General features: G+C 39.3%; 1 protein-coding gene across 8 annotated transcripts in view; it reads left to right on the top strand.

The window, feature by feature from the left end:
• Nucleotides 1–27,431, top strand: part of SNF4Agamma (SNF4/AMP-activated protein kinase gamma subunit) — a 998,728-nt gene that overhangs the window by 933,313 nt on the left and 37,984 nt on the right. For all 8 annotated transcript variants that reach the window (XM_070085706.1, XM_053773265.2, XM_053773263.2 and 5 more), the window contains 3 exons: nt 9,836–9,948; nt 13,359–13,536; nt 13,726–13,904. In XM_070085706.1, coding sequence (XP_069941807.1) covers nt 9,836–9,948; nt 13,359–13,536; nt 13,726–13,904 — 470 coding nt within the window. The remainder of the gene's footprint in view (nt 1–9,835; nt 9,949–13,358; nt 13,537–13,725; nt 13,905–27,431) is intronic.

Here is a 27,431-nt window from a genome sequence, read left to right on the forward strand (position 1 = left end):
TTTGTAGTCTTAATGTAGGGCAAAAGGTGAATAGTATTTACTCTAAGAAGTCAGGTGTGGTAGCCCTCCTGGCCACCCCACCCACACATACTGTACTTCGATGCTTAAAGCTCCCTCGAGCAATAAAATGAATATACAGTACATGCATTACTTAGCTTAAAATTTTTGTAGTCTTAATGGTCTTAATGTAGGGTGAGAGGTGAAATAATTTGTAGAAAGTCATGCGGGAGGTATGGCATCCTGCCTGGCCACTTATACCTACGCTCCCTAGAGCGATAAAATGCATATATAGTACAATCATTATTTACCTTAAAATATTTGTAGTCTTAATGTACGGTGAGAGGTGAGTTTTATTTGTATGAAGTAAAGCTGGAAAGTATGGGTAGCCAGGAAGGGCAGCCATCACCACCCCACCCACACATAATGTAAACAAACCAGATGAAGTGTCTGGTTTTCGTCACAAGTCCTACAAGTTGCCCGGCTACCACAAGTCCTACAAGTTGCCTGGCTACTACAAGTCCTACGAGTCGCCTGGCTACCACATCTCATATTTGTTAATTTATTCTACTGTGGGGTGTATTTAGAGGGGCAAGGCAGTCTAAAGTGTGAATTTGAAAGTGATTTCCTATGAGGGGATAGAGCCACTCAATGTAAGGTCACTAAGACCATCCAAACGGAGTTGTGAAAGTAACATCTCGCGCAATTGCAGATATTCGAAGACCGAGTATATTCGGCCCTGCCCGTTTGGGGTATACCATTTTTGAATGTTGCAATGTTGCAATTGTTGTAAAAAAACGAAATAAATATTTTTTAAATTTATTATACAAGTAGACAATATAAAAAACATAAATGGAACTTGTTTCTGAACAATTTGTAAGCAGTAAAAAAATAGAAATAGAAACTACTTATCAACAATGACACATTGCAATGGGATGCAACTTACAAATGAAATATTCCTGAGTTCCCTGAGAAAGAACAATAATTTCACATCACTAATTTTGCAAATGAAACTTCATGAAACAATTTCTATCCTTCTTTATGCACAGATTTACTTTACATATGGCACAGCAAAATGAGGATGTGACATGATTATTCTTTTTGCTGCAAAACTTGCATGAAAGCAGCTTACCTAGCACTGGCCAGTGACCTAGCTGTTTATCCAGCTTCACACTGTCATCTGGCCTTTCTGCACGTTGGTACTGAAATGCAGATGGGTATTCCACGTTTGACAAATCGTCATTACTGTCAACCAAAGAAGTACTACTGGGTGAATCTCGACTTCGTCTCATGCTGGTGCGGTTGACCTTTTGTCCTTTGGATCTTGCAGTGACAGAGATCTCAAGCCTGAATAGCTTCAGTGGTGTGCATGGCATGTTTAGTGACCTACAATCACGACAGTAAAGAAGCCATGCATTCACAACAGCAACATTCAAAACATAAGCAAAGAGCCGCATGTACCAACGCTTTGATTTCATTGGCGTTTTGTAAAGATGGACCAACATGTTACTTTTGTCGATACCTCCCATGTTTGCATTGTAGTTCTTGATGATGCCTGGGCACTCAAAGTGGTCTTTCTTCTTTGATGCCTTGTCATATCTTTCAATAAGACCCAAAGGATAAACTCCGACATCATTTGTGACTAGAGTCACAACTTTGTTGTCCTTCCATCTTACAAGAAGGATATCATCATTGCTTTGGAAATCAAAATTGCCCCTGGCCACATTACTCTTTTTCATTTCTTTCACAGGCATCAGTTGTGGCTTACCACATCTATTATCACGTATTGTTCCAGTGTACCTGCAGTTATACTTGTCTCTCAGTACCTTGACCAAAGGTAGACTTGAAAAGAAATTATCAGCATAGACTGCTGATGTTTTTCTTTGGTCGAGAGATGCTGCAAGTACAAGAACAATCCTGGAACTCATTGGGAGGTTACTTTCTTCATTTGACAGCTTTATGTGATGGTTCTCAAAAGTTGGGTTACCTTGATACATCAGTATATCATGTATGATTCCATCTTCACTGGCACGACAGAAGAGTTTGAAACCCCACTTGTCTGGTTTGTTTTTGATGTATTGCCTTAGGTTTCCAGCTGTTTTACCCTTGAAAGCAACCATAACTTCATCAACAGACTGCTTGGGTGTAGCTGGAACTTTCAAGCAAGCTTTAGTTAGTCCATTGTAAAGAGGCCTTATTTTGTAGAATCTGTCATTATCCTTCTTTTGTGTGTTATCATTGAAATGAATGGTACGCCTCAGCAACCTAAACCTCTTTGATCCCATGACTTCTGCAACTTGAGTTATCCTACTTGCACTTCTCCAATAGTCCTCAATGGATGGCTGTACAGTGTAACCCATATGCAACAGAATACCTATAAACCTAGTCATTTCCTCAGAATCTGTTTGAAAAGTAGTATGTATGTCTTTTTGCCTGGCATACAAATTAGTTTGAAATGTAATGTTGTCTATCATGTCTTGAGTAAAAAAGTCTGTAAAATAATCATATGCACACCTAACTTCAACAGGCTTTATATGTTGATATTTAGGCAAAGGGTCAGTGTGGATGTCCTCATTCTTCCATTTGGTGTCTCCTTGAGAAGCAAGATCATCTTGAAGCACTTCTTCATCAGGGTATTCCTCCATAGTAATACGTTTCTTCCTCTTGTTCAATTTTTGTTTTTTTGGTGGTGGCCCAGCTTCCTCCTCCTCATCTGTTGACACCTCTGCATCTGGTGGCAAGAATTCATCCTCACTATCCAGCAAATCCAGGTCATCTGAGTCTTGATCTGAGTCACTATCGTCCCAAACACAGACAAATTTCGACTTATCCTTGGAGGACTCACCGTAGAACAATTTCTTATTGATCTGGAAGGACAATAAAAACATTCTGTACACACCCAGACCATTACTGAATTCATATATACACTACCAAATTTTATGGAAATATTTATATACCTGCCAGATGACTGTGAAACAAAAACCTGTAACTGTTTTGCATGATGGTAGGATTGCTGGTTTCTTTTTCTGTCTCATAAACACGCTAGATAACAGGGATATCTTGCTACTCCTACTTACACTTTGGTCACACTTCACAGACACGCACATGCATATATATATACATACATCTAGGTTTTTCTCCTTTTTCTAAATAGCTCTTGTTCTTCTTTATTTCTTCTATTGTCCATGGGGAAGTGGAAAAGAATCTTTCCTCCGTAAGCCATGCGTGTCGTATGAGGCGACTAAAATGCCGGGAGCAATGGGCTAGTAACCCCTTCTCCTGTAGACACTTACTAAAAAATAGAAGAAGAAAAACTTTATAAAACTGGGATGCTTAAATGTGCGTGGATGTAGTGCGGATGACAAGAAACAGATGATTGCTGATGTTATGAATGAAAAGAAGTTGGATGTCCTGGCCCTAAGCGAAACAAAGCTGAAGGGGGTAGGAGAGTTTCAGTGGGGGGAAATAAATGGGATTAAATCTGGAGTATCTGAGAGAGTTAGAGCAAAGGAAGGGGTAGCAGTAATGTTAAATGATCAGTTATGGAAGGAGAAAAGAGAATATGAATGTGTAAATTCAAGAATTATGTGGATTAAAGTAAAGGTTGGATGCGAGAAGTGGGTCATAATAAGCGTGTATGCACCTGGAGAAGAGAGGAATGCAGAGGAGAGAGAGAGATTTTGGGAGATGTTAAGTGAATGTATAGGAGCCTTTGAACCAAGTGAGAGAGTAATTGTGGTAGGGGACCTGAATGCTAAAGTAGGAGAAACTTTTAGAGAGGGTGTGGTAGGTAAGTTTGGGGTGCCAGGTGTAAATGATAATGGGAGCCCTTTGATTGAACTTTGTATAGAAAGGGGTTTAGTTATAGGTAATACATATTTTAAGAAAAAGAGGATAAATAAGTATACAAGATATGATGTAGGGCGAAATGACAGTAGTTTGTTGGATTATGTATTGGTAGATAAAAGACTGTTGAGTAGACTTCAGGATGTACATGTTTATAGAGGGGCCACAGATATATCAGATCACTTTCTAGTTGTAGCTACACTGAGAGTAAAAGGTAGATGGGATACAAGGAGAATAGAAGCATCAGGGAAGAGAGAGGTGAAGGTTTATAAACTAAAAGAGGAGGCAGTTAGGGTAAGATATAAACAGCTATTGGAGGATAGATGGGCTAATGAGAGCATAGGCAATGGGGTCGAAGAGGTATGGGGTAGGTTTAAAAATGTAGTGTTAGAGTGTTCAGCAGAAGTTTGTGGTTACAGGAAAGTGGGTGCAGGAGGGAAGAGGAGCGATTGGTGGAATGATGATGTAAAGAGAGTAGTAAGGGAGAAAAAGTTAGCATATGAGAAGTTTTTACAAAGTAGAAGTGATGCAAGGAGGGAAGAGTATATGGAGAAAAAGAGAGAGGTTAAGAGAGTGGTGAAGCAATGTAAAAAGAGAGCAAATGAGAGAGTGGGTGAGATGTTATCAACAAATTTTGTTGAAAATAAGAAAAAGTTTTGGAGTGAGATTAACAAGTTAAGAAAGCCTAGAGAACAAATGGATTTGTCAGTTAAAAATAGGAGAGGAGAGTTATTAAATGGAGAGTTAGAGGTATTGGGAAGATGGAGGGAATATTTTGAGGAATTGTTAAATGTTGATGAAGATAGGGAAGCTGTGATTTCGTGTATAGGGCAAGGAGGAATAACATCTTGTAGGAGTGAGGAAGAGCCAGTTGTGAGTGTGGGGGAAGTTCGTGAGGCAGTAGGTAAAATGAAAGGGGGTAAGGCAGCTGGGATTGATGGGATAAAGATAGAAATGTTAAAAGCAGGTGGGGATATAGTTTTGGAGTGGTTGGTGCAATTATTTAATAAATGTATGGAAGAGGGTAAGGTACCTAGGGATTGGCAGAGAGCATGCATAGTTCCTTTGTATAAAGGTAAAGGGGATAAAAGAGAGTGCAAAAATTATAGGGGGATAAGTCTGTTGAGTATACCTGGTAAAGTGTATGGTAGAGTTATAATTGAAAGAATTAAGAGTAAGACGGAAAATAGGATAGCAGATGAACAAGGAGGCTTTAGGAAAGGTAGGGGGTGTGTGGACCAGGTGTTTACAGTGAAACATATAAGTGAACAGTATTTAGATAAGGCTAAAGAGGTCTTTGTGGCATTTATGGATTTGGAAAAGGCGTATGACAGAGTGGATAGGGGGGCAGTGTGGCAGATGTTGCAAGTGTATGGTGTAGGAGGTAGGTTACTGAAAGCAGTGAAGAGTTAGAGTATGTAGGAAAGAGGGAAATTTTTTCCCAGTAAAAGTAGGCCTTAGACAAGGATGTGTGATGTCACCGTGGTTGTTTAATATATTTATAGATGGGGTTGTAAGAGAAGTAAATGCGAGGGTCTTGGTAAGAGGCGTGGAGTTAAAAGATAAAGAATCACACACAAAGTGGGAGTTGTCACAGCTGCTCTTTGCTGATGACACTGTGCTCTTGGGAGATTCTGAAGAGAAGTTGCAGAGATTGGTGGATGAATTTGGTAGGGTGTGCAAAAGAAGAAAATTAAAGGTGAATACAGGAAAGAGTAAGGTTATGAGGATAACAAAAAGATTAGGTGATGAAAGATTGAATATCAGATTGGAGGGAGAGAGTATGGAGGAGGTGAACGTATTCAGATATTTGGGAGTGGACGTGTCAGCAGATGGGTCTATGAAAGATGAGGTGAATCATAGAATTGATGAGGGAAAAAGAGTGAGTTGTGCACTTAGGAGTCTGTGGAGACAAAGAACTTTGTCCTTGGAGGCAAAGAGGGGAATGTATGAGAGTATAGTTTTACCAACGCTCTTATATGGGTGTGAAGCATGGGTGATGAATGTTGCAGCGAGGAGAAGGCTGGAGGCAGTGGAGATGTCATGTCTGAGGGCAATGTGTGGTGTGAATATAATGCAGAGAATTCGTAGTTTGGAAGTTAGGAGGAGGTGCGGGATTACCAAAACTGTTGTCCAGAGGGCTGAGGAAGGGTTGTTGAGGTGGTTCGGACATGTAGAGAGAATGGAGCGAAACAGAATGACTTCAAGAGTGTATCAGTCTGTAGTGGAAGGAAGGCGGGGTAGGGGTCGGCCTAGGAAAGGTTGGAGGGAGGGGGTAAAGGAGGTTTTGTGTGCGAGGGGCTTGGACTTCCAGCAGGCATGCGTGAGCGTGTTTGATAGGAGTGAATGGAGACAAATGGTTTTTAATACTTGACGTGCTGTTGGAGTGTGAGCAAAGTAACATTTATGAAGGGATTCAGGGAAACCGGCAGGCCGGACTTGAGTCCTGGAGATGGGAAGTACAGTGCCTGCACTCTGAAGGAGGGGTGTTAATGTTGCAGTTTAAAAACTGTAGTGTAAAGCACCCTTCTGGCAAGACAGTGATGGAGTGAATGATGGTGAAAGTTTTTCTTTTTCGGGCCACCCTGCCTTGGTGGGAATCGGCCAGTGTGATAATAAAAATAATATAATATTTATATACCGAAACTTGAAAACTGCACCTAAAAGGGCAGAAACGACTGTACTTGGTCCTATTTTGTTGCACTTTTTTCATTTGCATGGTGCACTCGTAATATGCTTCACAACGCCTTCATATATATATCAAAATATGGCTAAACTATTCATTTACACACTAGACACACAAATCAGTACTTACCGACATTGTATTGGGTGAAATGCTTCAGTATATAAGGAGCACTCAACCGAGAAACACGAGTTTTTGCGCCGGCAAGGTAGAAGTGTTTACATTCTGCTCTCTCGACCAATGGGAAGCGGGCAGCCACCATCACCGCTCAGCCGGGGCGACTCAGGGAAGGTCTGTGATTGGTCAGAAATAGAGAACGGGAACCTAGATGCGCTGGGGGAGTCGGAGGACGTGCGCAAAAAAAAACCACGTTTTGAGGACCAAGTACACTCGGTCCTGCCCGGTAAAGGGTGTGGCCCAGAGCTATATTATTACCATCGACATACCTTGTTCACTGAGTTTAATCGTTTATAACAACTACCTTTAGATGCCATCATAAACAAAGGGAGAAGTAATGAATAATTCAAGCCGAGAATTGTAAACAAATGTGTTACGTATTAAGAGGAGTGACGTAATGTTTTCCCTCCCCCCGACCACTACACCTCCATAGTATATAAACAAAATATTTTGTTTATATACTATGTACGTATTTCTTATATTATTTTGAAGAAAATATCATAGATGGATTAATGAAAATGTCTATTGATGTAAAATTAGACATTTAATGTGCCCAAGAGTGATTATTATTACATAATAGAAAGATGTGCTCATGGAGAATGTAAACAAACTGGATGGCCCGTGCCGTATTTGAAAGACCACTTGCCGTATAGAAAGTTTTGGTCATAATTTGAGATCACCATAAGGCGGGGCCCTACTGTATGTGTAGTGTGACTTAAGTGTAAGTAGAAGTAGCAAGACATACCTGAAATTTTGCATGATTATGAGACAGAAAAAAGGACACCAGCAATCCTTCCATCTTGTAAAACAATTACAGGCTTTCGTTTCACACTCACTTGGCAGGACGGTAGTACCTCCCTGGGCGGTTGCTGTTTACCAACTGACTACCTAAGGGCTCTGGAATATCAGCAAAAAATCAAATGTTTCCACTACTTTCAGTCCTGAAATCAATCAAAATCATCTCCATTTCTGTAATATATCTTCATTCTATCAAATGAAACCGAGAATACAGCCATAAAAAAACATACGAAAATACACCCCAAAGTCGCTGTTTTCAACCAAAAACATGGTCACAGTTTTTTTTTCGTGCACTGTGCTGCAGGATTTTTTTTATATGGTGCGCTCTTACAAAATAGACCCATTCTCTCATATCTAGGCCCAGATTTACCACTCGCAGCTTTTCTGAGTAAGCTGAATTCATGGCATTGTACTATGGGACCAACACTGTCTTCAAAGCAATTATGTAATGGGACTCACACCGAAAGGGTTAAACTGTTAACTTGTGAATATTGATCTGCTGGAAATAGGTTTTGTCAATATTTCAGTCATACCAGATGATGGATGTAGATAATATAGTATTTATGTACAGTGGACCCCCACATAGCGACTTTAATCCGTGCAAGAGGGCTGATTGTTATGCGAAATGTTCGGTATGCGAATGAATTTTCCCCATAAGAAATAATGGAAATCAAATTAATCCGTGCAAGACACCCAAAAGTATGAAAAAAAAAATTTTACCACATGAAATATACATTTTCCTACACACAAAGAGAAGGATACATGCACAATAGTAGAGTAGTACATGCACAATATTTATTGTGCATGTACTACTCTACTAAATGAAGAATAAATGACACTTACCTTTATTGAAGATGCAGCAATGACTGATGAGACACTGTGTCCTGGGAGTGCCTTTTCCTCCTGAGTACTGTAGGTCCTGTTTGGCATTTTCTTCCAGAACAGGCCTTATCACACTGTGTATGCCACTACGATTCTTAAATCTCTCAAGCCAACCTTTGCTGGCTTTAAATTCACCAATATGAGCACTAGTTCCAGGCATTTTTCCCTGTTCACCTGGGTGTTAGTCGACTGGTGTGGGTTGCATCCTGGGAGACAAGATTAAGGACCCCAATGGAAATAAGTTAGTCTTCGATGACACTGACTTTTTTGGGTTATCCTGGGTGGCAAATCCTCTGGGGTTAATTGTTTCTTGGTATTCTCAATAAGCCACACCAACAACGGTGCTACAGCAGCAGCAGCAGCTGACGGTGGTACAGCAGCAACAGACGATGCTACAGCAGCAACAGACGATGCTACAGCAGCAGCAGACGATGCTACAGCAGCAACAGACGATGCTACAGCAGCAGCAGACGATGCTACAGCAGCAGCAGACGATGCTACAGCAGCAGCAGATGATGCTACAGCAGCAGCAGCAGCTGACGGTGGTACAACTGCAGCAGCAGCAGCTGACAGTGCAGCAGCAGCTGACAGTGCAGCAGCAGCTGACGGTGGTACAGCAGCAGCTGTACCACCAATAGTAGCGATGGTTGATTAGGGTTTATTATACAACCTGGCCAGCTCGGAGACACGCACTCCACTTTCATACTTATCAATGATCTTTTTCTTCATCTCTATAGTAATTCTCACCCTTATTGCTGTAGGGTTGGCACTAGAAGCTTTCTTGGGGCCCATGGTCACTTATTTTCCAGAAAAAATCACCAAAAACACTGTGATAATACGAAATGTTCCGATTGTATGCTTGGATGTTACCGCGGAGGCTGGCTGGTAAACAATGCCGCCGGCGGAACATGTGAGCGTGGCTCAGGCCACACATTGGACGCGTCTCGGACGAAGGGCGGTGAGCGGGTTTTTGGGCGGTATGCGAGGCAAAATTTTTGCGAAAAAAGCGAGCGGTATGCGGATTGTATGGTATGTGATGCGTGCGGTATGCGGGGGTCCACTGTACTTGTGTGTGTGCTTTTTGGCATTATATCTGCCTGTTCTTTCTGTTAATGTATTACCCATCACTCATCATGTAGCCAGTATGCAGTCATTCATATTGTTCACCACACATACATTTATGATGTCATAAATTGGTTAGATAGGCATCCATTTATTTATTCAATAATGTTACATGTGCAAGGCTCGTGCAGTGGATCAGTTTTAATCGTAAAATACTGGTGCTTATTTGAACCTAATTGTATTTCTTTGATCAACAAATATTGTAGCCTAATATAACATTCATACAACTGTATATTTGACATTTCAAATTTCCTTTCCTCTCCTCACTAATTCTTAGCAATCTGTTGTCAGTGCTGTGGCATTTTGTCTAATTGTATTATTTCATTGCAGAGGAAGATGAAACACAAATATTTGTCAAATTCTTTGAGTTCCACCACACCTATGACCTCATTCCCATCAGTGCCAAACTCGTGGTTTTTGACACCAGGCTGCAGGTTAAGAAGGTAAGCAATTGACTGCACTAATTATTCCCCTCAAGGAAAATTCCTTGATCTAGGGAATTGGATCTGTGCTCCAGTTCCCTGAATTAAGCCTGAATGCCTTCCACATGCCCCCCACAGGTGCTGTATAATCCTATGAGTTTAGCGCTTTCCCCTTGATTATAATAATAATAATGCACTAATTATTTTAAAGGTTATTAGAGAGCATGAGATTTGTCCCTGATGAAATGAAACAAACTCTTACATTGGATAACAAATATTGTCTATATCCAAATATGTACAAGAAACCCTTTGTGTGTCTGCAAGATGGGATTCCATTGTTTCTGTTCATTTGAGACTACTGAACACTCATTACAGAAGTAACACTGAAGACACTTTAGTTTGTCTTCTTTGCTGCTTTAGCTTTGATATCATTACACATTTTAACTTTAACTGGGCTATATAATAGCATTTATTGATTCTGTATAGATGACAGTATAAAATAATAAGAAAATATCTCAATAAGTAAAGTATCTTGGGCCTTAAGCATGCAACTGTTTCCTCTCATATTGATTTTTACAATTGTTTGTGGGTTTGCCTAATTACTTTGCTTAATCGTATGGCTAGACATGCATTTTTATTCCTAATTGGGGTTACAGACTAGTCCTTACTTGTATGAGCTGCATTGGCTCCTTATCAAGGCAAAAATCTAATTTAAACTGTTGTTAACATTTAAAGCTGTTAAATTTAATGAATGAAAGTCTTGCTAATGTGAGTGTATCTGTGATGGATATGAAGGCCAGTGGGCCAGCAGCAGCAGTAGCCTGGTTGACCAGCCAAGCACCAGACAAGCCTTGCCCAAGGCCGGGCTTCAGGAGTAGAGAAACTCCTGAAACTCACTGAAGGTAAAGATGGTCAGTCCCTCAACCTTGATACATAGTGGTTAGTCCCTCAGCCTGAAGGTCTGACTAGTTTAACCCTTTGAGGGTCCATAGGCCAAATCTCAGAGTGACAGCCAGGGTTCAAGAATTAAAAAAAAAAAAAAAATGTTCTTTTTCTTATGAAATGGTAGAGAATCTTTTTCTAAAGGTAATAAAACACAAAGTACAAAATTTGATAGAAAATTGACGAAATTACGCTCTTGCGAATTTTGGCCAGTTACGTACATTATTCCAGTTGACCAAATTCTTAGTTATTTCACTAGAATTACTTCTGTTTTATCGATTGAGCACAAGAAATTGCCCAGTCAACTCTTTCAACTACCCAATAAAGTGATTGGAAATTGGTAATTTGGCCAATTTAACACAAGGTTTAAAATACAGTGGCACCCCGAATATTGGCTATAATCCGTTCCAGAAGGTCGACCTAAATTACAAGCAATATTTCCCTTAAGAATTAGTATAAATACAATTAATCTGTTCCAGACACCCAAAAATATTAACAAAAAAAAAATACATTTTTTAAAGAATAACTGTAGGTTTACATACAGAAAACACTGAGAAATAAATATAAATAAATATAAACATTACGTACCTTTATTGAAGACTTTTGTTGGCTTATGGCAGACAGGGAGGAGGAGAGTTTATTTGGAGGCAGGACAAGATACTCCTTTAATATGATGCTACTATCAACTCTACGGCTTATTTATCTATCAAAAGTGATCTAATATGACATAATAAACAATATTAATAACATAGAAACATGATTTATACTCTAGAATGAATAAAATATGTCATTACATATGTGGAGTGGTGGTGGTGTTGGGTTTATAAGGCTACTGACAGCATAAGCATTACATATAGTGTTGGTGGTGGCCGCAGTGTTGTTAGTGGCCTCATATACCTCCAATAACTTTGGAGGAGTTAGTTTCACGTCCTTTTTCTATCGCTTAATCGCTAACTTACTTGCTACACTGTTAATGCTACACTTTATTGCTGTCTGGCACTATAGCCTTTATTGACTCCTGCTGGTTTAGTATTGTACATATCGTAGAATCACTGAAGAAGGCACATTCTCCCCTCTCTCTTCCTCCTCCACTTTTGTTCTTTGCTACAATTTTTTTCTTCAATTCTATCGTGTTTCTTGCTTTCTTTACCAAAGGGCTGACACTAGGAAGTTTCTTAGGGCCCAATGGTGGCTTATTTCACAGTCGTATTTAATAAACAAGCACAAAAACCAATGGATTTTAAGGAAATGTTTGGATGAATGCATGGAGTATATGCTCATTCACAGACACACACAGGGAGACTGACTCACCAACGCACTGCGTCCCGGTGGGAGGCGTGGGTGATGTGTATAATTCGGACAATTTACGAGGCACCAGCCGAAATACAGAGCAAAATTTCCGCCCAGAAACTGGCCTAAATACAAATCGGCCGATCAACGTAGCAGACAATATTCAGGGTTCCACTGTATTCCAGTTTCAAAATAGGGTCCAGAATACAGTGTAGACATTCCTGACACTAAACTAACATTTCCTCTGTTTATTAGTTATGTTTTCAGGCTTTACAAATGAATTCCTTTTTTATTTTTTATTCACATAATGAATTTTTATTCACACCAAAAAAAAATAGAAGATTTACTGTTAAGCAATATTGTAATAATTGTGTAAATAGTAATATCAGCACATTTGTGAACAAATATTAGACCCACCAGCAGATGTGTATTAGATGCGTGACGTCATTTGTTTACTCGTGAACATTAGCAAAAATTGAACATTTTTGCTATGATGAGCTCAGTCTCAACCCATTTTCAGTACTAAAACCAATCAAAATCATCTCTATTTCTGCAAAATATCTTCCATTCTATCAAATTAGACCAAGAAATCATGAATACAACTGTAAAAAACATGAAAATCAATGCAAAGTCGCTGTTTTAATCCAAAAATACGGTCGCAGTTTTTTTCTCGTTATGCACTGCATGGTGCAGTATTTGTTTCATTTGGTGCACACCTACCACATAGATGTATTCTCTCATATCTAGGCCTAAATTTACTGCTTACAGCTTATCTGAGTAAACTGAGCTTGGACCCAGGCTCCAAAGCCATAGAACTATGGGATGGACCCCTCAAAGGGTTAAGAGGCTTACACAGCCTGAGAGGCTAAGAGACGGACCACCTGTCAAGGTGGAGGGACTCTTCATCTCACATTTACTTCTTGTACTACCTCCAGTGTTATATTTGCCTGTATTTGACTGAAGAAGGCTGCTGCATGGGCAAAACATTACAGCAATAATAATACCATTCTACATCATATGTCTTATTCTTGTATTCATTTTATTGTTTATCACTGTATTCATTAATGTTTGTATTCCAGTATGTAATGTAATGGTAATTTAAGATACTTATAGTTTTAGTTGTTTAAACAATTATGAATGTACAAACATTTATGAGTAGAATTTTTAATGTGAAGCACTGTCCTTTCATTTTATTACAGGCCTTCTTTGCACTGGTATACAATGGCGTTCGAGCTGCCCCACTCTGGGATTCTGCACGTCAACAGTTTATTGGTATGCTTACAATCACAGACTTCATCCGTATTCTGCAGAATTTCTATAATTCACCCAATCGTAAAATGGAAGAGCTAGAGGACCATCGTCTAGAAACATGGCGTAGTGAGTTCAGTGTTGGTTATCTGATTTCATGTCTCTTACTGCAACATACACTGAGCATATATTTTTTCCTCACATAAAACCATTTTTAAATTATGTAGATAAGGGGAAGAGAAAACTCTACCATGTGTGTACATGACTATTAAGGCTTGTGCAATGGTATTAAAACACACAAACTTCTAATCTTTGCAGCGGTATTGAAGGATGAATCACGACCATTGATCAGCATCCGACCAGATGAGTCTCTGTATGTTGCAATACGATCTCTAATCCATCATAAAATTCACCGTCTCCCCGTCATTGATCCCGCCACTGGCAATGTTCTGTATATTGTCACTCATAAGCGTATTCTCAAGTTCCTTTACCTATATGTGAGTATTTTTGTATTTGTTACACTTATCAGCACCTTTCATTTTTCAGTTGCTTTTGTGATGCCACATACATTCAAATTTCATTATCATGAACTCCTTGGACTGAGGCTGGTGCACCATAACCAGATTTCTGGCTTAAATATTTAGCAAATCTTTTGAATTCATTATTTATGGTTGTACTAGATATACACAGTATCTTATATATATATATCTTGTCAGCTAAATCAGAGATTCATTAAATGAGGGCATTTTAATTGTTCTTTCTTTTTGGGTCACCCTGCCTCAGTGGGAAATGGCTGACATGTTAAAAAAAAATTAATTGAAGTTTTATTGTGCTATACTGTCTAGTTTTGCTATACAGGTCCTCCATCACAAATCCGGCATTATTGGGACCTGTAGTGTGCCGGATTACTGCGTTTGCCGGATTACAGAGTGGTTAGGTTAGAATACACTTAATAAAATTAACCAGCTTGACTTACACAAAGTTCATTGAACATCGGCAAAAATCGAACATTTCCGCTACTTTGAGCTCAATTTCAAGGTACTTTTCGTTATGAAAGCAATCAAAATCATGTCTGTTTCTATAATACATCTTCCATTCTATCAAATGAGTCCAAATAAATGAGAATACAACCATAAAAACCACACGAAAATATACTGGAAAGAGGCGGCTAATGGCTGAAAAGTGAACTCCCTTATTTATCGTCCGTCTTTTTTATTTTTGTTGTATGTTAAGAAGCATCTTTCCATCATACATTGCCCAAGTTTCAATGAGATAGCCCGACAAACAACCGAGAAAAAAAATATTTACCAAAAATCATATGTGGCAAGGCCAAGCCAGGTACTGGAAATAAGTCACTTTGTCTGACTTTTCTGGGTTATCCTAGGTTCTCTATACATACACTGCTATGTATGATAATCTATGTAACTGTATTTGTGTATACCTTAATACACTTATTTACTTCTAGTCTGTCAACTGAGTACAAGAAACTGCCCATTCACTTACTTCAATTACCCAATAAAGTGGTCAGAAATTGGCAGTTTGGCCGATTTCACACAAATTTCAACAGATGCCAGTTTCAAAATAGGGTCCAGAATAAATAATGCAGACATTCCTGGCACTAAAATAACATTTTCTCTGTTCATTAGTGTTTCATTACTCACGGCTACAGGCCCCTCTTATATTACTCTTGCTTACCATTTGGAATTTTTATTCACAAAAAAATAGATTTACTGTTATGCAGACTGCTGCATTATTGTAATAATTGTATAAATAATGTCAACCCATTCTTGACTGGCAGGCAGACAGGTATTGGACAGTGACGTCATTTGTTTACTCTTGAGATTTGCTAAAGAATAGAACATTTTCGCTACTGTGAGCGCAGTTTCAAGGTACTTTTCGTCATGAAAGCAATCAAAATCATATCTATTTCTGTAATATATCTTTCATTCTATCAAATGAGACTGAAAAAATGAGAATATAACCATAAAAACGTACAAAAATATACCGCAAAGCGGCCACTAATGGCTGAGAAGTGAACTCCGCTATTTATGGTCTGATTTCATTCAGTTTTGGTCTACATTGCCCAAGTTTGAATAAGATAACCCGACAAACAACTGAGAAAATAATAATAATAATATAATAATGATAATAATAGTAATATCTATATTTACTACACGTACATGTACAAGGTATACAGGCCTAGCTGACATCAGTGACATACTACTATATAGAAAGCCACTTGTTATGCTGAGTATTTCAAGAAAATTAGGTCAGTGTCCCAGGATAACACCCACACTAGTCGGCTAACACCCAGGTACCCATTTACTGATGGGTAAACATAGACAACAGGTGTAAAGAAACACACCCAATGTTTCTACCCTTGCTGGGAATCGAATATTTACCAAAAATCATATATGGCTAACCCAAGCCAGGTACTAAAAATAAGCCACATTCACTTTTTTGGGTTATCCTAGGTTCTCTACACATATGCTGCTATATGTGATAATCTATATGGAGAAAATAACTTTTGTTTCATGTTTATGGTGCAGTACGAGTGTATATCACAGTTAGCCCTGTGCAACACTCCGTTTTCTCTAATGTAAGCCCCCGAGACAGGGATAGGAGAATGGTATTTGTATACCATATCCTCTTCATACCTCCGTTGAACTGCTCGGTGTTATGCCAAATATTATTTATTCTGGAGTATTTAACATGTTTTATGTTATTTATATTGTTTATTATGTCATGTTAGATCAATTGTGATAGGCAAATAAGCTGTAGTGTTGATATTAGCGTAATAATAAAGCATATTCTCCTGCTTCATGAGACTGAGTTCATGACAACCGACAGTGGCTTCAAAGCCACCTTATCTTTAATGGATAATGTACTGTGTAGGTGCTTTACATAATGAGAAGCATTTCTTTTATTCATTGGAACCATGGCTAGGGCTAAAAGTAAGCAGGTTAAAACAATAAATGAAGAAAAAAAAATTGGAATGACTTATGCAGCAAGTAGCGCCACCAAACAGTACCAGCAGGTTGGTGTGGCGCCCCTGGAAATTTGAATTATGCTAGCCAAAATTAGTGCCGAATAACTGAAGGAACCGAATAACTGATTGGCGGATTTGTGATGGCGGACCTGTGTATGATGTGCTTTGCATTTTCATTTTTCTGGTGTGTTTTCCATTTATTGTGCTGAAACTAATTTTATGTTTACTAGTCAACTGTATAAAGTTGTTCTTAAGTTGATCTGCAATCTCTGATGCTAAAATGATTTTATGACTTTATCCCAGTCATGGCTAAAAAATGTAAAATTCCTGAGACATGTATTAAGAATTGTATGTTTTCCATTTTTTGTTTTTCAAGTCATGTACCATATCATAAATAACAGTGAATCCAGAGCCTACCTGCCCATTTTTGTCCCATGTATCACACATGACTTGTGTAAAAAAAAAAAAAAATAGTGTATTTTCAAATTAATGGAATAAGAGGTCATCATTGTTCATCTAATGTGCTGGATCTATATAGTACTTTCACCCATGCATTCTACTGCAATGTTTAATAAATTATATGAGAAATTCTGCCAGACTTACCCAAAATCACTGCAGAACATCGTGAGGCATAATTGTGTAAATCATATTAATTTGCATGCAGCAGTATTACTGATTAGTCATTTTTAAGAAGCACTTGCTTTCATAGCCATAGTTGCTCTCAAGTGGTCAAAGCAAACCATATATGTAAATGATCTATTTATATAATTAACAGACAAAATCTGTGGCAGCTTTTCACAAGTTTTCTAGTTAACCCTTTTACTGTTTCGGTTGTATATATACATCTTACGCGCCACTGTTTCGGATGTATTTATACACGTAAATTCTAGCGGCTTCAAATCAAGCGGGAGAAAGCTGGTAGGCCTACATGAGAGAGAATGGGTCTCAGTGGTGGGAGTGCACCCTGTGAAAAAAAATCTGGGACTCGGTGGTGCATTGTGGGAACGCCATCTTGGTAGTCCATTTTCACCATGCCTCGTGATAAGAAGTACCTCACTCCTCGGTGTATTGGAGGTCTACTATTCCCAAGTGATAGTTCTAATAGTGATGGAAGTGCCAGTGAAAGTGAATTTCATGGTTTTGGAGAGGGTGTGATCGAAAGCAGTGCCCAGGATTACGTAATTAGTGATGAAAACCCTGATGACCCACAACCGTCCACCTCTTGTGCTGGCACATCTCATTCACATTCACCTGTACCAGGATGAAAAAGGAAGCTATTTCCCAGTTTACAGGACTGATCTGAGCAGTGAAAGTGATAATGATAGTGATTTCAAAGTTATTGACAGCAGCTCGAGTAGCGACAGTGAGGGGGTAATATTCACTAGTGAAATGGCAGTATGATCGACGCAGTGTGTGTTCTGATAGTGTGCCTTATGCCCTTCCAAGGCAAAGGAGTAAATCTGGGAGTACATCCCATGGCCCTACACCACGACCTGATAGTGAAGGTGACGATATTGTTACAGTGGGGATGTGTAATGTGCGTGGGGAAGAAGGTGATGGTGGTGGTGATGTTGGCAGTGGCTTGAGTCATGTGGCACCAGCAGCGGGCCACGCTACTACCGACGCTGCTGACTCTGCACAACTACAAACAGCCTCACCCATTCCCACACTCCCACAACAACCACAACCACAACCTCCACAACCACAACCATGTTTCAATATCCAGAACCCACCAGCAGACCGCATCTGGGATTGGCAGCAAGGTGACGATTTTATTCTCGTTCCTCATGACTTTGATGAAACGCAAAGTGGAATACGGCCATCTTGTACACTTGGGAACATTGCCACTGAACTAGAATGCTTTCAGTTATTCTTTGATGAACCCCTGATAGACATTATTGTCAGGGAAACCAACACATACTATGAGTACACCATGGCAAATACAATTCTTTCACCAAGATCACGGCTACACCAGTGGAATGACACAATTGTGGCAGAGATGTACCTGTTCTTTGCCTCAGTAATGCTTATGCTACATGCGTATAAGCACACTGTCACCACATGCTGGTTAACAGAACCCCAGGTTTTAGTGACATTATAGGAGTAAATTGTTTTTTGATACTGTTATGTATGTTACACTTTTCAGACAAAACAAGGCCTGACAGAACCGACAGGTTATATAAGATCAGAAATGTGTTTATGTACCTGAAACAAAAGTGTTGCATGTATTTTTATCTCTACAGGAAGTTTGTTATTGATGAGTCTTCGATTTTATTTAAAGGAACACTCTCATTCAGGCAGTACATACCAAGCAAGAGGAAATGCTTTGGTATAAAGTTATTTGTACTGTGTGGTCTCATTTTGGATATCATTGTGTACACTGGCAGTAATACATTGAGTGATACCGGGAAGTTATTGGGTATCTCTGGTGATGTGGTTCAAACAATGATGGAACCATATCTTGGTAAGGGGCATATATTATATACTGATAACTGGTACACAAGCCCCATACTCATTGATTTCTTGTGAGTGAACCTGACAGACATGTGTGGAACGGTGCGTGGTAATCGTAAGCATATGCCAAGGTTCGACGCTGGCACTCGCAGAGGTGAGGCGCAGGCCTATGCTGCCAATGACATCATGGCATTATGGTGGCATGACAAACGTGATGTCACATTCTTGACATCAGTTCACCGAAACGAAATGGCACACACTGGCAGGCACAATAGAGAGACCAATGAACCCATTCTAAAACCTGCAGCTGTCATGGACTGCAACCTCAATATGCGCTTAGTGGACGAATGTGACATGGAGATTGGGTTTGCTGATTGTGTACGCAAGAGTTATAAGTGGTATATAAAACTTTTTTCTATCTTGATATTTCCATGCTAAATGCTTATAACATATACAAGTTGAGGACCAACAACAAACCAAAATATGGTGAATTTTGTTTGTCAGTCATCAGACAAATAATCGTCAAGTACCAAGGAGCAACACCTGCAATAGACCAGTGCCCACGAAATTACCAACTCAGGCCATCTCGTTTGAGGCCTGTTGATCACTACCCCGTACAACTGCCTCCTACTGCTTTCGAGAAAAGTACTCAGAAGAGGTGTTTTGTATGTGGACATACCACAAAACGCCCACAAACATGCAGGGAAACTTGTTTTATGTGTGAGGAGTGTCAAGTGCCACTCTGCATATACCCATGTTTCAAAGAGTTCCACAAGCTGCAACAGTTCTAGGAAAGTGTTCAGTGACTGTACATATGTATATGTGTATGTATATATATGTATATATATTATATATACAGTGGACTCTCGAATTTAGTAGTGCCTTTTCTGTATGCAAAACTATTTTTAGTATGTATAAAATGTTTTGTTTGTTAATATTTTTGGGTGTCTGGAACGGTTTAATTGGATTTACATTATTTCCTATGGAAAATATTAACAAAACATACATTTTATAGATAATAAAAATTGTTTTGCATACAGAAAAGGCACTACTAAATTCGAGGGTCCGCTGTATGTGTATATATCTTTCTATCAACACATCGGCTGCATCCCACCGAGGCGGGGTGGCCCAAAAGGAAAAACGAAAGTTTCTCCTTTTACATTTAGTAATATATACAGGAGAAGGAGTTACTAGCCCCTTGCTCCCGGCATTTTAGTTGCCTCGTACAACACGCATGGCTTACTGAGGAAGAATTCTATTCCACTTCCCCATGGAGGTATACCATCTTTTAGGAGTGAAGAAGAGCAGAATGTAAGTGTGGTGGAGGTACGTGAGGCATTACGTAGAATGAAAGGGGGTAAAGCAGCTGGAACTGATGGGATCATGACAGAAATGTTAAAAGCAGGGGGGGATATAGTGTTGGAGTGGTTGGTACTTTTGTTTAATAAATGTATGAAAGAAGGAAAGGTACCTAGGGATTGGCGGAGAGCATGTATAGTCCCTTTATATAAAGGGAAAGGGGACAAAAGAGATTGTAAAAATTATAGAGGAAAAAGTTTACTGAGTATACCAGGAAAAGTATACGGTAGAGTTATAATTGAAAGAATTAGAGGTAAGACAGAATGTAGAATTGCGGATGAGCAAGGAGGCTTCAGAGTGGGTAGGGGATGTGTAGATCAAGTGTTTACATTGAAGCATATATGTGAACAGTATTTAGATAAAGGTAGGGAAGTTTTTATTGCATTTATGGATTTAGAAAAGGCATATGATAGAGTGGATAGAGGAGCAATGTGGCAGATGTTGCAAGTTTATGGAATAGGTGGTAAGTTACTAAATGCTGTAAAGAGCTTTTATGAGGATAGTGAGGCTCAGGTTAGGGTGTGTAGAAGAGAGGGAGAATACTTCCCGGTAAAAGTAGGTCTTACAGGGATGTGTAATGTCACCATGGTTGTTTAATATATTTATAGATAGGGTTGTAAAAGAAGTAAATGCTAGGGTGTTCGGGAGAGGGGTGAGATTAAATTATGGGGAATCAAATTCAAAATGGGAATTGACACAGTTACTTTTTGCTGATGATACTGTGCTTATGGGAGATTCTAAAGAAAAATTGCAAAGGTTAGTGGATGAGTTTGAGAATGTGTGTAAAGGTAGAAAGTTGAAAGTGAACATAGAAAAGAGTAAGGTGATGAGGGTATCAAATGATTTAGATAAAGAAAAATTGGATATCAAATTGGGGAGGAGTAGTATGAAAGAAGAGAATGTTTTCAGATACTTGGGAGTTGACGTGTCGGCGGATGGATTTATGAAGGATGAGGTTAATCATAGAATTGATGAGGGAAAAAAGGTGAGTGGTGCATTGAGGTATATGTGGAGTCAAAAAACGTTATCTATGGAGGCAAAGAAGGGAATGTATGAAAGTATAGTAGTACCAACACTCTTATATGGATGTGAAGCTTGGGTGGTAAATGCAGCAGCGAGGAGACGGTTGGAGGCAGTGGAGATGTCCTGTCTAAGGGCAATGTGTGGTGTAAATATTATGCAGAAAATTCGGAGTGTGGAAATTAGGAGAAGGTGTGGAGTTAATAAAAGCATTAGTCAGAGGGCAGAAGAGGGGTTGTTGAGGTGGTTTGGTCATTTAGAGAGAATGGATCAAAGTAGAATGACATGGAAAGCATATAAATCTATAGGGGAAGGAAAGAGGGGTAGGGGTCATCCTCGAAAGGGTTGGAAAGAGGGGGTAAAGGAGGTTTTCTGGGCGAGGGGCTTGGACTTCCAGTAAGCGAGCATGAGCGTGTTAGATAGGAGTGAATGGAGACGAATGATACTTGGGACCTGACGATCTGTTGGAGTGTGAGCAGGGTAATATTTAGTGAAGGGATTCAGGGAAACCGGTTATTTTCATATAGTCGGACTTGAGTCCTGGAAATGGGAAGTACAATGCCTGCACTTTAAAGGAGGGGTTTGGGATATTGGCAGTTTGGAGGGATATGTTGTGTATCTTTATACGTATATGCTTCTAAACTGTTATATTCTGAGCACCTCTGCAAAAGCAGTGATAATGGGTGAGTGTGGTGAAAGTGTTGAATGATGATGAAAGTATTTTCTTTTTGGGGATTTTCTTTCTTTTTTGGGTCACCCTGCCTCGGTGGGAGACGACCGACTTGAAGAAAAAAAAAAAAAAAAAATATATATATATATATATATATATATATATATACTATATATATACTATATATATATATTATATATATATATTATATATATACTATATATTTCTTTCTTTCAACACACCGGCCGTATCCCACCGAGGCGGGGTGGCCCAAAAGGAAAAACGAAAGTTTCTCCTTTTACATTTAGTAATATATACAGGAGAAGAGGTTACTAGCCCCTTGCTCCCGGCATTTTAGTTGCCTCTTACAACACGCATGGCTTACGGAGGAAGAATTCTGTTCCACTTCCCCATGGAGATAAGAGGAAATAAACAAGAATAAGAACTAGAAAGAAAATAGAAGAAAACCCAGAGGGGTGTGTATATATGTGCTTGTACATGTATGTGTAGTGTGACCTAAGTGTAAGTAGAAGTAGCAAGACGTACCTGAAATCTTGCATGTTCATGAGACAGAAAAAAGGACACCAGCAATCCTACCATCATGTAAAACAATTACAGGCTTTCGTTTTACACTCACTTGGCAGGACGGTAGTACCTCCCTGGGCGGTTGCTGTCTACCAACCTACTACCTATAATATATATATATATTATATATATATATATATATATATATATATATATATATATATATATATATTATATTATATATATATATATATATATTATATATATATATATATATATATATATATTATATATATATATATATATATATTATATATATATATATATATATATATATTATATATATATATATATATATATATTATATATATATATATATATATATATATATATATATATATATATATATATATATATATATATATATATATATATATATATAACATAGGTAGTAGGTTGTTAGACAGCAACCACCCAGGGAAGAACTACCGTCCTGCCAGATGACTGTGAAACAAAAACCTGTAACTATTTTGCAAGATGGTAGGATTGCTGGTTTCTTTTTCTGTCTCATAAACACGCTAAGATAACAGGGATATCTTGCTACTCCTACTTACACTTTGGTCACACTTCATAGACACGCACATGCATATATATATATATACATACATCTAGGTTTTTCTCCTTTTTCTAAATAGCTCTTGTTCTTTTTATTTCTTCTATTGTCCATGGGGAAGTGGAAAAGTATCTTTCCTCCGTAAGCCATGCGTGTCGTATGAGGCGACTAAAATGCCGGGAGCAATGGGCTAGTAACCCCTTCTCCTGTATACAATTACTAAAAAAGAGAAGAAGAAAAACTTTATAAAACTGGGTTGCTTAAATGTGCGTGGATGTAGTGCGGATGACAAGAAACAGATGATTGCTGATGTTATGAATGAAAAGAAGTTGGATGTCCTGGCCCTAAGCGAAACAAAGCTGAAGGGGGTAGGAGAGTTTCAGTGGGGGGAAATAAATGGGATTAAATCTGGAGTATCTGAGAGAGTTAGAGCAAAGGAAGGGGTAGCAGTAATGTTAAATGATCAGTTATGGAAGGAGAAAAGAGAATATGAATGTGTAAATTCAAGAATTATGTGGATTAAAGTAAAGGTTGGATGCGAGAAGTGGGTCATAATAAGCGTGTATGCACCTGGAGAAGAGAGGAATGCAGAGGAGAGAGAGAGATTTTGGGAGATGTTAAGTGAATGTATAGGAGCCTTTGAACCAAGTGAGAGAGTAATTGTGGTAGGGGACTTGAATGCTAAAGTAGGAGAAACTTTTAGAGAGGGTGTGGTAGGTAAGTTTGGGGTGCCAGGTGTAAATGATAATGGGAGCCCTTTGATTGAACTTTGTATAGAAAGGGGTTTAGTTATAGGTAATACATATTTTAAGAAAAAGAGGATAAATAAGTATACACGATATGATGTAGGGCGAAATGACAGTAGTTTGTTGGATTATGTATTGGTAGATAAAAGACTGTTGAGTAGACTTCAGGATGTACATGTTTATAGAGGGGCCACAGATATATCAGATCACTTTCTAGTTGTAGCTACACTGAGAGTAAAAGGTAGATGGGATACAAGGAGAATAGAAGCATCAGGGAAGAGAGAGGTAAAGGTTTATAAACTAAAAGAGGAGGCAGTTAGGGTAAGATATAAACAGCTATTGGAGGATAGATGGGCTAATGAGAGCATAGGCAATGGGGTCGAAGAGGTATGGGGTAGGTTTAAAAATGTAGTGTTAGAGTGTTCAGCAGAAGTTTGTGGTTACAGGAAAGTGGGTGCAGGAGGGAAGAGGAGCGATTGGTGGAATGATGATGTAAAGAGAGTAGTAAGGGAGAAAAAGTTAGCATATGAGAAGTTTTTACAAAGTAGAAGTGATGCAAGGAGGGAAGAGTATATGGAGAAAAAGAGAGAAGTTAAGAGAGTGGTGAAGCAATGTAAAAAGAGAGCAAATGAGAGAGTGGGTGAGATGTTATCAACAAATTTTGTTGAAAATAAGAAAAAGTTTTGGAGTGAGATTAACAAGTTAAGAAAGCCTAGAGAACAAATGGATTTGTCAGTTAAAAATAGGAGAGGAGAGTTATTAAATGGAGAGTTAGAGGTATTGGGAAGATGGAAGGAATATTTTGAGGAATTGTTAAATGTTGATGAAGATAGGGAAGCTGTGATTTCGTGTATAGGGCAAGGAGGAATAACATCTTGTAGGAGTGAGGAAGAGTCAGTTGTGAGTGTGGGGGAAGTTCGTGAGGCAGTAGGTAAAATGAAAGGGGGTAAGGCAGCCGGGATTGATGGGATAAAGATAGAAATGTTAAAAGCAGGTGGGGATATAGTTTTGGAGTGGTTGGTGCAATTATTTAATAAATGTATGGAAGAGGGTAAGGTACCTAGGGATTGGCAGAGAGCATGCATAGTTCCTTTGTATAAAGGCAAAGGGGATAAAAGAGAGTGCAAAAATTATAGGGGGATAAGTCTGTTGAGTGTACCTGGTAAAGTGTATGGTAGAGTTATAATTGAAAGAATTAAGAGTAAGACGGAGAATAGGATAGCAGATGAACAAGGAGGCTTTAGGAAAGGTAGGGGGTGTGTGGACCAGGTGTTTACAGTGAAACATATAAGTGAACAGTATTTAGATAAGGCTAAAGAGGTCTTTGTGGCATTTATGGATTTGGAAAAGGCGTATGACAGGGTGGATAGGGGGGCAATGTGGCAGATGTTGCAAGTGTATGGTGTAGGAGGTAGGTTACTGAAAGCAGTGAAGAGTTTTTACGAGGATAGTGAGGCTCAAGTTAGAGTATGTAGGAAAGAGGGGAATTTTTTCCCAGTAAAAGTAGGCCTTAGACAAGGATGTGTGATGTCACCGTGGTTGTTTAATATATTTATAGATGGGGTTGTAAGAGAAGTAAATGCGAGGGTCTTGGCAAGAGGCGTGGAGTTAAAAGATAAAGAATCACACACAAAGTGGGAGTTGTCACAGCTGCTCTTTGCTGATGACACTGTGCTCTTGGGAGATTCTGAAGAGAAGTTGCAGAGATTGGTGGATGAATTTGGTAGGGTGTGCAAAAGAAGAAAATTAAAGGTGAATACAGGAAAGAGTAAGGTTATGAGGATAACAAAAAGATTAGGTGATGAAAGATTGAATATCAGATTGGAGGGAGAGAGTATGGAGGAGGTGAACGTATTCAGATATTTGGGAGTGGACGTGTCAGCGGATGGGTCTATGAAAGATGAGGTGAATCATAGAATTGATGAGGGAAAAAGAGTGAGTGGTGCACTTAGGAGTCTGTGGAGACAAAGAACTTTGTCCTTGGAGGCAAAGAGGGGAATGTATGAGAGTATAGTTTTACCAACGCTCTTATATGGGTGTGAAGCGTGGGTGATGAATGTTGCAGCGAGGAGAAGGCTGGAGGCAGTGGAGATGTCATGTCTGAGGGCAATGTGTGGTGTGAATATAATGCAGAGAATTCGTAGTTTGGAAGTTAGGAGGAGGTGCGGGATTACCAAAACTGTTGTCCAGAGGGCTGAGGAAGGGTTTTTGAGGTGGTTCGGACATGTAGAGAGAATGGAGCGAAACAGAATGACTTCAAGAGTGTATCAGTCTGTAGTGGAAGGAAGGCGGGGTAGGGGTCGGCCTAGGAAGGGTTGGAGGGAGGGGGTAAAGGAGGTTTTGTGTGCGAGGGGCTTGGACTTCCAGCAGGCATGCGTGAGCGTGTTTGATAGGAGTGAATGGAGACAAATGGTTTTTAATACTTGACGTGCTGTTGGAGTGTGAGCAAAGTAACATTTATGAAGGGATTCAGGGAAACCGGCAGGCCGGACTTGAGTCCTGGAGATGGGAAGTACAGTGCCTGCACTCTGAAGGAGGGGTGTTAATGTTGCAGTTTAAAAACTGTAGTGTAAAGCACCCTTCTGGCAAGACAGTGATGGAGTGAATGATGGTGAAAGTTTTTCTTTTTCGGGCCACCCTGCCTTGGTGGGAATCGGCCGGTGTGATAATAAAAAATAAAAAATATATATTATATATATATATATATTTTTTTTTTTTTTTTTTTGAAAAAGTCGGCCGTCTCCCACCGAGGCAGGGTGACCCAAAAAAGAAAGAAAATCCCCAAAAAGAAAATACTTTCATCATCATTCAACACTTTCACCACACTCGCACATTATCACTGTTTTTGCAGAGGTGCTCAGAATACAACAGTCTAGAAGCATAAACATATAAAGATACACAACATATCCCTCCAAACTGCCAATATCCCAAACCCCTCCTTTAAAGTGCAGGCATTGTACTTCCCATTTCCAGGACTCAAGTCCGACTATATGAAAATAACCGGTTTCCCTGAATCCCTTCACTAAATATTACCCTGCTCACACTCCAACAGATCGTCAGGTCCCAAGTACCATTCGTCTCCATTCACTCCTATCTAACACGCTCACGCACGCTTGCTGGAAGTCCAAGCCCCTTACCCACAAAACCTCCTTTACCCCCTCTCTCCAACCCTTTCGAGGACGACCCCTACCCCGCCTTCCTTCCCCTATAGATTTATATGCTTTCCATGTCATTCTACTGTGATCCATTCTCTCTAAATGACCAAACCACCTCAACAACCCCTCTTCTGCCCTCTGACTAATACTTTTATTAACTCCACACCTTCTCCTAATTTCCACACTCCGAATTTTCTGCATAATATTTACACCACACATTGCCCTTAAACAGGACATCTCCGCTGCCTCCAACCGTCTCCTCGCTGCTGCATTTACCACCCAAGCTTCACACCCATATAAGAGTGTTGGTACTACTATACTTTCATACATTCCCTTCTTTGCCTCCATAGATAACGTTTTTTGACTCCACATATACCTCAACGCACCACTCACCTTTTTTCCCTCATCAATTCTATGATTAACCTCATCCTTCATAAATCCATCCGCCGACACGTCAACTCCCAAGTATCTGAAAACATTCACTTCTTCCATA

This window comes from Cherax quadricarinatus, chromosome 17 (genome assembly GCF_038502225.1).
Source record: "Cherax quadricarinatus isolate ZL_2023a chromosome 17, ASM3850222v1, whole genome shotgun sequence".
In the NCBI taxonomy this organism is placed as follows: Eukaryota; Metazoa; Arthropoda; class Malacostraca; order Decapoda; family Parastacidae; genus Cherax; species Cherax quadricarinatus.